We start from the raw sequence: 12,082 nt of genomic DNA, 5'->3' as shown, positions 1-12,082 counted from the left end.
GCATCACCACAAAAAAGGGGTATATGCCGATAAAACAGCATTGTCAAAATAAATGTTAAGACACACAAAAGGCAATAAAAGAGAGTTATAGCTGATAAGGCCCAATAATACAAGACCCACAAGAAGATGACGGTGATGACTGCCCGCCCCTTCAAGCTTGTGCATTCTCAGGGACTGGGGAGTTCAAAATGCTGGGATCTTTGGGGCCGTCATCAGCACTTGGCACCAGATTGTACAAGTCCTCCTCAGAGAATTGTTGTGCCTCGAAGCCGGAAGGGATCTTGTAAGCTTCCTCCTTGAAAGCTTTTTCAACCTTGGCCCAATCTTCCTTCTTCCAACCGGCAGCATGGGCAACACATCTCTGAGCAGCAGTCCAACCTCCATCGAAACGATCTTGGAGCTTGGAGCAGAACTCGTTGGAAGCTAGATAACGGCCAACTTCTCTCTGGCAAATACCAGGCTTGTCAGCTTCCATTTGTTGAACCTTCTCCTCAAGGTTTCTTATCTTAGCTCTGGCGTCGCCAAGATCTTTTTCAACTGAAGGAAGGCGCTCAATGGCCTTATCTTTTTCAATAATTTGAGTCTTCAGACTCCGCACTTCTAGCTCTAGACCAGCGACCTTCTCAGCCTTAACCTTCAGCTCCGACATCTCCTTGTCGTCTCTTTCTTTTATTTTCTTCAAATTATCTAAGGCTCTTTCAGCGTTGTCGATGATTTCTTGCATAGCGCTTTGGCTGGAGGAGGCTTGATGATGCTTCTCTTGATAATAACGGTAAATCTCAACAAGCTCCGTACCAGACATGACGGCCTGAAAACAGGAAAATATTTAAAGGTAAGAATAAACAAAGAGTGAGAAATACGTAATAAAGGTGTGCAAAAAGCATAAGGATATGCAAAAAAATAGAGTGGGGTAGACAAGGTCAATAGCAAAAGTAAATGTACCTTCATCATGTTATGCATGTGAATAGCAGCAAGGGGACCGATTGGACCAGCAGGTCTATCCATCGGTAGAGTAAGGTTGCTCAGAAGCCGATAACCGAGATTCCCACCTTGCATTGGGTCATCGGTGATCATAGATTCATTCCGGCCGACATCCATATTAGGTTGCCAACGGTCTCCGGAATGACCAGCAGGAACAGCGAAGCCTTTTAAAACTTTGTCTGGAAACCTTCTAGAGACTCGTTCAATCCACTGATTAGACCGGTAAGTCAAGGCCGGAATGCTCGAATCTGAGCCAACCGTAGTATGAGCGATTGTAGTAGTTGGCTGAAGCTGACGAGGGGACTCAGCAGCAGTGAGATCCTCGATCTCAATCCCCTGAATAACCTTCTTCACAACAGCTTCAGGGCTCTTTGTTTTTGTGATGGGTGGAGTCTTCTCAGACTCCAACCTGTCCTTCTTCTTCTCGCCACGCCCTTCAGGCTGTCTAGGGATAGAGATCACGACGCCACCACCTCGCCGATTGGCAAGTGATGTAGTCTTTCTCTTCTTGGCGTTGTCGTCGGCCATGATCTCAGCTCTTCTTTTTGCGCTGATAGTGGGAGCACGACCACAAACACTGGCAAGTGTGTCGTAGGGACTTGACGCCTTAGGACAGCGTCTAATTACTCTCTTCCCGTCGGCTGATAGGCCAAGTTGCCTGTTGTCTAACTTATCTATGCCTGAGAACAAAGAGCAAGAAAAATTAGATACAGATAAATAATATCAAGAATGAAACAGAAAGTAAGAAATTAGCAAAATAAATAATACCATGATGGTCTGTCCAACAGAGACCGACACGAGAAAGCGGCGCGTTGCCCAGAATGTAACTCACATTCGGCACCCACACCTTGGGAACTAGACGAACCTTGCCGTCACCCTCATCAAATTCCGAGATGTCAAAGTGATTGACAGCTCTTTGTTCGTGCTTACCGAGATCTCTCTCGGGAATTGAATCAAAACGGGGATGAGGTCTAAAGAAGGTTCTCCTCAAAGGAAAATCCTCTGGGACCGACATGAAGAAGAATCTATCTTTCCAGTCCTTACAACTAGATAATTTAGGATGAACGGTATATTTGTGGGGGATGAGTGTATAGTGACCACCACCGATCTGATTGACCATCCCTCTTCAGGGTAATTAACCGTCTAAATACGTTAAGGGTTAGAGGATAGTTCCGATATAACATAACCCAAACAGTAGCAATAACGGCCCGAACTGTTGGAGGAGTTAATTGAACTAAGCAAACATTCCAAGCTTTAAAAATTTTGGCAACAAATTGTTACTGTCTGGACCTGATCTCCCAAGAACTCGGACCTGAGATCCTGATACCCCTATCGGCGAGCTGAGAACCTACACAATGAGAAGAAGTTAGCTAACCCCGGGGTGATCCGGGGATAACCACTCCGATGACAAAGTCAGAAAGTGTTTAAGAAAGGAAAATAAGTATGAGAGAGAAAGTAGAGAGAGAGAGTGTGTGATTAATGTCCTCATTAATGAGGTCTTACCTACTATTTATAATGACCCAACTTGACAGGTGGCTCTCATCCATGCAAATCCTCTTGAGCCAGGTGTCGAGCTTCTGCTGCCACGTGCCGAATTCCGACAAGCCGATATGTTTGCTTTCTAATACATATCAGCGCCTTTTCACAATTACTCAAGGTTTAATCACGCGCTTCTTCAAGATATCGGCCTTTCCTAGATATCATCCCATACAGGTCTAGCAATCTTCTCAAGTTTTGATGATAAGGAAAAGGAAGAGTGCTTGATTAAGAACAATAAGATCGAGAGTAGTTGCTTAATTTAGTGACTTGCGTACATTCTAACTTAATTTTTATTGTCAATTTTTGCATTTCAACATTGCCAGTATGTTTTGGCACAACAAACTATGCACACCTACATAAAGTCAAAGAATAGTATTCTCACATTATGTGCATGTGACAATACAATTGTTAATGTGTGTGCATGAAACTTAAAAATTATAATCATCATCATCAATTGTGTCACATGAGATTGGTCATGACTCATCCGACGACTTAGGTCATATTTTAATCCTAATCTGCTCGACTATGACCTTCAGTTTATTTGCTTTTACCAAAGTAGCTTGGGGCCCAACTTACTTTACTTAATTGAAATATCATTTGTAAATAATCAGTGAATGAAGAGAAGAAAGGTACGGATAGTTTACAAGGTTTTTTTTTTTTTTTTTTTTTTTTTTTTTTGGTGTCTACTACTAGTAATAAGTAATAGGAGTAACTAATAGACCATTACAAAAAATTTAATTAAAAGAGGAAAAACGAAGTTTTCAAAAATAGACCCTAAAAAGGATTTCATCATTTTGCCTATAAATTTTCTAGGCTATTGGTAACCAACTTTGAAAAATGAAAATGAGATTATTGAAACATAAGAAACTTTTTTTTCTTATGAAGGCATGTACCAATTACTTATGAAGTATATAGGCCTTGTATGTTTGCCAATCATTTATTAGTGGATATTAAGCTACAGGCGGTGGTACCATGCTTGACACATACAAAAAACGCAGAAAAAACATGTAGCTAATTTGTAAAGAACGTACAACTATTTTGTAAAGAACATATATCTGTTTTGTAAAGAACAACTAAATGTTATTATTTTTTATTTATCTAAAGAACATCTATAATATTAATAAAGAACATTTTGTCAAAAAAAATATTAATAAAGAAGATGATAATATTATATAATAAACATTATTCATATATACCCACCATAATTTAAAGACGAAATTCAAAGAACATTTCACAATAAGCAACGAACATAATATTACAAATAAAAGTACATTACACTGACAATAAAATAACATGGAAATATGTTCTTTTCACTCTTTTTTGGTAAAAATATGTTCTTTTTACTTTAGGTTTTTGTTCATTATAATTTAATAGTATGTTCTTTTCATTATAGATATATGTTCTTTACATTTGTATAATATGTTCTTTCCGTGAAAAACGTCTGTACAATACATGGTACAGGAGCCTGTGGAAACCACGCACTGGGTGGATAATTTTAAATAACATTTGGCTATTTAGTTTACTCAACACACATCGAGTATTCACTTAAAGGTATTCAAGTAATGGTTGTAATTAGTTAGATATAGTGCAAACAAATTGGATTTATTGTGTAGAACACAATTAATTATGCAACTGACTGTATAAAAGGATATGACGTTAATTATGATAAAACAATATTTACATAATATTCCTAATTTGGTTGTGTAGCTTAGCTATAATAACAAACAAAATTTCCACCAAAAAAAAATAATAACAAATAAAATAAAAAGATATAATTCATATTTGATAATTTATTACAGATTTTAGGTGGATTACATTTTGTAACTTAACACAATGATAGAAGAAAAGAATAGAGTGACAATCCAGTTGTTCAAATTCATTCAAATCATAAAGGTGATGAGTTATATTGATTGGATTAGGGCCAATTAAAATATATTCTTAGGTTCAATTATTATCAAGTATTTCTAACTGTAATGAAGTTTTATTTAATTATTTTATTAATTTGCAAAGTCGGTCAGGCAAGTATTGTCTATTGAAGAATTTAGTAGCCTAATTTCGGCTACAATTTACTTGATGGGTCGGGTCTATTTTACGAGATCTTAGAACTACTAGTTTTGCATATTGTCAGCAGTGCGAAATACAGAGTATTACGTTTATTAGACATATTAGGGTGAGGGATTGCAGTGCGAAATACAGAGTATTACGTTTATATATATGTATATATATATATGTATATATAGAATTCGCTAAGAACCCTTCCTTATATAAGAATTCTTTCTTATGTAAGAATACCTTATGTTCTAAATTTTTTTTTCAGCTTATGTTCTAAAGTTAGAATAAGGTATTCTTATGTAAGAATACCTTATGTTCTAAAGTTCGTCCTATGTTCTAAATTTTTTTCTACTTATGTTCTAAAATTTTTCCTATATTCTAATTTTTTTTTTTTTTTTTTTTAGCTTATGTTCTAAATTTGTTCCTATGTTCTAAATTATTTTTTCAGCGTAAACTCTAAATTTTTTCCTATGTTCTAAATTATTTTTTCAGCTTATGTTCTAAATTATTTTTTCAGCTTATGTTATAAATTTTTTCCTGTGCTATAAATTATTTTTTCAACTTATGTTCTAAATTATTTTTCTTATGTTTTAAATTTTTTTCTATAAATATGAACTCCTCAAAATTACAGAAATGTCATTACTAAAGGATCATTTTAGATGGTTAAATCAAAACTGATAAAGGGAAGATTGGTTCTTATATAAGAATGGGCTCTTTTTATATTAGGAGGGTTCTTACATGAGTATATATATATATATATATATATATATATATATATATATATATATATATATATATATAGTACAAGAACCCTTAAAAAAGTGAATAGTAAAAGCAAACTCTCACTACATAAAATAAAGACCTATGTACAGATATGGCTTCTTGTGCGTGTATGGACTTCGATTGAATGTCTATGTCCTATATTTATAATTGAAAATGGAGCTTGGAAGAAATGGGTGGAAGATTCTAGAACTTCTTTCATCATTGTTATGACCACAATATTCTAAAATATTCACGAACCATATTTCTATTTGCTTCCAATATCAAGAATTCTCTAGACTATTCAAGTGGCTTACATGATATAAGCTAATAGTAAAATCTAGAGAAATAAAGAGCAATAAGAGTCATGCTACATGAATCCGAAAGCTTCTAAAATATGCAAAAATAATCCATCCAATCCATGGGCTTATAAAATTTGGGTCACACCCAACACATATGATATCTAATGTACAAAATTTATAGATGTACAGAGTATGAGAGTATATAGCGGCAAGTACAAATATTATTGTCCATTAAACTGTAAGCTTAAGATGTTAATAACAAACTAACAGAGAGAGATGAATTATTGGCATAAAACTATTACCTTGGGAAATCAACAAAATCTTTAGACAAATATGCTAAATGTGACAGGACTAAAGCCAAAACAAAGTATGATTCCATCTTACTATTTGATTGTGCCTAAATGACTGTATTATTTTCCTAGGTGAAAATTGCACCTTTTCACATAACAACCCTGATCTTGCCCATACTTTAATTGCTTTCATAATGGTAATGTCCATGCATCCTTCTAAATAAATCATTTATATGTAAATAGTACATAATTACTTATATAATAAAGTGATATATATTTTATATATTAACTACATAAATGATAGTAAAAGATGTAATCAAGTCATCTAAATGTACAAGATAAGTCTCTTTAGTTCGGTAAATTATCATTAGGAAAACTCATTTAGTTCATGCATGTATCAAAATAAATTCAACTACAACAACCCGAGAATAGTCTATTTCAACACCTTACCATTATAGTAGTTAATTTTTTATGTAGTCAAGATCTTTGCATCCTACAAGAACTAAGAATCCTAATTTTCTTGGATTTATAAAGGTCAAATATGTAGATCTGTTAGTGATATATAATAATTATACCGGGAAATCTGTATCATCACTTTGTTGTCGGGTGCATAATATAAGAATAGATACTTAAACAAAAAGAGTAATTATACTATTGCCTAAAGTACGAATGGAGAATTTTATATGATAGGTCACATGGGGAATATGAAAAGAGCAAGAGTGAGAAAGAATCGCGCGATCGTAGGCCAAACCTAGCTAGCAATTTAGGTGATGAAGAGAGCTAAACCTAGGGTTTCAATTAAGTGATAAACAAGGAGAAAGAAAGATAATTAATAAGTAGAGCTCCCCAAAATGGCAAGGTCGAGAAAAGGCAAAAGGAGGGTTATTGGAATCCTAAATACTTAATTAATAAGATATCAAAAAGAATAATTAAGATAAGATATTGTTGCATTTTTGTATAATAAATTATAGTATATGCTATGATAAGTCCATTTTTGCTGGTGGTCACAGTTCATTTGCTGCGTTCATCCAAGACAAACCAATCAATAATTTGCACCCACAAAGCCTTAAAAAACTATTACAATTAGACCAAAAAGACAATCAAACTTGAACTTATGTGAAAAGGTTTATTGATTGGAGGTAGCCAAGAAAAGAAATGAACCATAAAAGGCATGAACAGCTCATTTTCCCAAATAGAACAAGATCTAGCCACATATATTATAAATAAATATGTGAAAATAAACTACATGTATAAATATACAATCTTGTTAACTAACTACACTACAATACCAAGACATGCTAGGGAAGTCAATTTACAACCTCAAATTTTGATAAAAGCTTGCATACACTATAATATTTAATCCTGTCATAACCAATAATTGCATTATCTTAATATTCTTAATACTAAGGTAGTAATATATAGTAGTTCAAAAAAAAATATAACAAGAAACTATATTAAGAAAATTATTATTTGATTATGAATGAGTCAAACGACATGAATGTTGATTGAATTCAAATTTGTTTTTGAATAACAATCACACTATCTCTAAAACTTTACAGATAATAAGTTATCCTATAATTAACAATAGAGACCATTATATTATACATAAGAGAAAAGACTTGATGATAAAAACATACTTATATAGACTAAAAAGAGAATCTTTTTACTAAAAATTACTTTTCTATTTTAATTTGACCTTTGAAGTCTTAACAGTTATAATATTTTGAATTACATTTTAATTTACAAATGTCCGTTATAGTAATTACAGAAAATTATCCTTTATAAGGATACATACACACAAAGGGTTTTTCTCAAATTGTAAATGGGTACCAATGATTACTAATGTTGTACCACCAATTACAACTTTGAACTAGAAGTGACTTGTAGTTTTTTTCCCAAGAATGACAATTGCTACCAAATTGGAAATAGTCACACTTCACATCCTTACTTTTAAACCAATAGTATTAGTATTGCAATCTTGATAGCAAGTTGAAAAGCAATTCAATATATTGTCATGATATATTGTTCAACACAATGCACTCATTATTAAAAATAAAAATAAACATTATTTTAAGATTACTATTATACACTATAAATTGGTTATTAGCAGTATCTGATCACGAGCTAACCTATCAACACTCATGTAATTAATATTCTAGCTCTTCGTTTTAAAAAGTTTTTCTTGACTGAAATAATCATGGATTGACGTAAATTAAAAATAAAATAAAATAAAATAAAATAAAATAGTCAAATTAATATTACATTAAAAACATTTAGGAAAAACATTTAAGCAGTCAAAATATTTTTTATAAAAACAAAATTTTTGTCATAGTCATATTGTTTTGAGTGAAATATAGCTCTTATAGTGCACTATTATAATCATTATTAGTAAACAAGCATAAATTTATGTGAATTAATGATGAACATTTCAAAATGAATAAATTCACTGTAAAAAACAAAAATAAAAAAACTCTATTTTTTATTTTTTTTTTTAAAGCTCGATATATTTATTATATAGTAACACCTTATCAAAAAAGCCAAAGGGTAGGAAACAACAATTTTAATGGGAAGAAAAGATGAGTGGGAGACAAGGAAGAAAAGAAAAGTTAGCAATAAATAGGGCATGATATTGTAATTTCACAGAGGTGAATTAAACCATGTAATAATATTTTTACAAAACATAATTTAATTTTTACAGGCTTGTATTAAAAAGATTGCCCTGATTTTTATTTTTTTTTTTAATTTTTTTGTAGATTTAATGCTCCAAAAAAAACCAGAATCTCCACTTCACATGATCAACTGCATTTTGCATATAATCATTTATCATTAAATTGATCATGCACAAAAAATAAAATTAATAAAAAAAAAAAAAAAAAAAAAAAAAGAAAGAAAGAAAGAAAACCTACAAAAACCAAGAATTAATTTTTTTTTTAAAAAAAAAAGAGAGAAACCCAAATTGAATTAATTGAGCAAAATTATGTAAATAATTCTAGCATTATCCACCTATGTAGTAGTAATTTGTTGTTGACTTAGCTTGCATTGATGGATAATTACATATTGATTGTTTTCAATTAATTAACTAAAATATGTAACACCAACCGTACGTACGTCCGTACCCTCCAAAATTTAACTTCAATACTCGTTATGATGATGGTGATGCTGGTGGTGGTGATGATAAATCGACGCCGGATTCCGGTGACTTGTGTGACTATTATCCTCGTTATGGTGGTGGTGATGATCTCCCATTGAAGCTGAACCAACTGCCCCTAGATTCAAATAAACCATTCTTGAATCTATACCAATGTTCCCAACATTTCCACTACTACTAGTACTACTAGTATTCTCTTGATCGCCTCCAACGGGTGCATAAATCGATGTGTTATTGTTATTGTTGTTGGTGGTGGTGTTGTTGTTGTCGTTCGCTTCCTCCCTTGAGATCACCATTGCAGCGGACTGCACGAGTTCGAGACAAAGTCGTAGTTTGTTGGGCTCAATGTGAGCTAAACCCGGGACCGCCCCTTTGAAGAGGAAATCCGAGGTTAAAGTCCTTAGGATGTCTAGGGGAGTGACTCCGTCTACGGTGCGTACATTTGGGTCTGCGTGGTGGTCTAACAACACTGCCACCATGTCCGGGGACACCATCTCGGCTGCTATATGAAGCGGGGTTTTCCCCGTGGGGCCTGCCGGGTAGTTCACGTCGGCTGCCCCTAGTTCAAGCAATGCCTTAACAACCTCACGGCTGCAGTTTTCTACTGCATAGTGTAGTGCTAATGCTTCATCTAAATTTAGGCCCTCACCCATGACCATGAGCTTGACTAGCTCCACGTCGGAGGAGTCGAGTGCACGTCTCATACGCCGGATCTTGTGGTCCTCCTGTTCCACGGGGGAAGGGAGACCGAGGTCGTGAGCATGGTGGTGGTGGTGATGAGGAATAAGGGATGATCGTCTTGCTATCGATGACTTTAACCGGAGCTCCTCGATTTTCGCTACCACGTCGATTGGAAGGTGTTTTGCTAGGACTTCCGGAGGTAAGCCGGATTTCGCTACAAGGTGTGAGCATGTTGTCCATAGTTGGTGCATTTCTTGCTTCCTTGATGCTATTAGTACTTTCATTACATCTTCAATTGATGCCTTCTCTACCATACTTGACAATTGCTTCTGCAAATTAAATTCATCCCCAAAATTAAACATAGATCAATAATGCAATGTAACACTAATAATATACTCTAATTATGTTTATTAAACAATACTATTAATTGGTTCATATAAGGTGGATCAAATAACTAACTGAACATAAGTGTCAGGGCTATCACTTTATATTGTTGAGCAAATCTTATTCCAAAATTTGCACGCATGAAATAATGTATATGATTGGACCTTTACACAAATCCAGTGGTAAATTTCTTACACAAACTATACACAAACAACTCCGTACAATACATCCTCTGTTCAAAATTAGCTGTCACATTGATAGTGTAATTTTTTTTTCTTTTTTTAGTCAGTAGTGTAATACTCAATACTGTAATTACAACTAATATTGTGAGCTAATTGAATTTGGACAAAGGTAGCATTTTATTTAGTTTGTAACATATATTGTGTTAATTAAGCTCTAATGACAAGTGTAGAGAAATTATTTTGAAAGTTTTCAATAACAAATCGTTTTAATTACAATTTTCATATAGGATGAAATAATAGAAATTATAGAATGACAAGTTATATCTAAAAAAAGACAATTTCAATATGAGTAATCAATAAGATACAAAGTCTTATCATTTCATGAATACAAGACTTTTGTACTACAAAATTTAATTTCACACTAATTCGGATAAATGTCACATAATCAATAAAGATAATGGAATAATTCATTTGTTTATATATACATTTATGGGAGTTTGTGTAAGCATGAGTAGATTACCATATTAGAGTTTAGACAATGAGTTGCTCCAAATGAGGAAAGTAAAGTTTTTTTTACAAGAAATCAGTTAAATTTTGTCCCCCCAGCAACTGTGGAAGAAAAGACTTTGATTGAAATGATTTGAACACCTACCCCCAAAAATCAATTCTTAAATTATACAAACATACTTAACAATCATCATAAAATCTATATATAGTAAGTAGTCGTAACCATTTGGATGAGATTTTTGCCAATTTTAAAGCTAACAAGTTCACCCAACTTGTGACGGCAATAACAATACAATACACCCGTTATATACAAGACCGACTAAATAAAATAAGATCTGACCTCAAATCCTCAGCTCACCATCATCCACTAGACTACTTATTTAACCCAAATAACGCAAATGATATTAAAATTATTTATAACGAACCTGAGTAAGCAAAGCAAGTTGTTCAACGCCGAAAGATCGAGCGGCGGAGAGAGTATCAAGAGCAAGATCAACGGCGGAGGTGCAATGCGTGTGCCAACAACCGCGCTCGCCACAATTGGGGCGAGGTTCGTGTTTTTGAGGAACAATTGAAACTTGACCACTGTAAAGAAATTGTAACAATAACATGAAAACTTCATACCCGACTGAGTTAACCGGTATTATTTGTGACGGACCACCACTGGCTCTAGGCGATGAGGCTTGACCCATGACCCGTGGGTCAAGCCCACCCGGTTGGTCCGGCCCACAAAAGAATTTTCTGAAGAACAGACTACGCGCTGCTAAGATGCAGCGGTGCGCGTGTACTAAACGTCCTTCTACGCTGAAGGTTACGTCGCTGAAAGCTTGGCCGTTGATTAACAGGTTCAGGTAATCCAACGATAGAGATCGTAAGGAATCATCTAAGCTCATTTTTCTTTATTTTCTTCTAATTCTTAGGGTTATAAATGGTAAAAATGATAATAATTAATTTTAGGGAAATATTGAAGGAATTTGTTAAAATTTTAGGGATGTGAAAATGGTGTATAGTTTGAGGTGAGCTTCATAGTTGAAGATGAGAGAAAAGAAGTTCTTTATTTATTTATTTATTTATTTTTTTTTGAAGGGAAAAAAAATTGGAAGAGAGAGATAAAGAGGAGAGAGAAAGAGGGGATTTTACAAGGAAGCAAATGGGGTGGATGGAGTGGTCGGCTGATGGTATTTAAAAGGGTATGAATAATAACAATAAAAATAATTAGAATAATTTTTTTTTTATATATTTATACGTAGTTAATAA

At 33.7% G+C, this 12,082-nt stretch overlaps 1 protein-coding gene across 1 annotated transcript; it reads right to left on the bottom strand.

Annotated features, from left to right (window-relative positions):
* Positions 1 to 8,625: 8,625 nt before the first annotated feature.
* On the bottom strand, positions 8,626 to 11,880 carry LOC145582441 (BTB/POZ domain and ankyrin repeat-containing protein NBCL-like). The gene is made up of 2 exons (XM_081639441.1): positions 11,251 to 11,880; positions 8,626 to 10,081 (listed from the first exon to the last, which is right to left on the bottom strand). Exons 1-2 carry the CDS (start codon positions 11,716 to 11,718, stop codon positions 9,056 to 9,058), a joined length of 1,494 nt encoding a protein of 497 aa, XP_081495567.1. The 5' UTR covers positions 11,719 to 11,880; the 3' UTR covers positions 8,626 to 9,055.
* Positions 11,881 to 12,082: the final 202 nt, after the last annotated feature.

The sequence above is a fragment of the Chenopodium album genome, chromosome 15 (genome assembly GCF_948465745.1).
Source record: "Chenopodium album chromosome 15, dcCheAlbu1.1, whole genome shotgun sequence".
Classification (NCBI taxonomy): domain Eukaryota; kingdom Viridiplantae; phylum Streptophyta; class Magnoliopsida; order Caryophyllales; family Amaranthaceae; genus Chenopodium; species Chenopodium album.
The sequence above is the reverse complement of the archived record's forward strand: the minus strand, read 5'-3'. Positions and strand labels throughout refer to the sequence as shown.

Bases quoted from the DNA above. Each gene is read 5' to 3' on its own strand.
- LOC145582441 (XM_081639441.1), bottom strand. From the start codon at position 11,718: ATGAGCTTAGATGATTCCTTACGATCTCTATCGTTGGATTACCTGAAC. The intron at 10,082-11,250 runs GTTCGTTATAAA...TTTAATTTGCAG, and splicing joins AACTTGCTTTGCTTACTCAG to AAGCAATTGTCAAGTATGGT.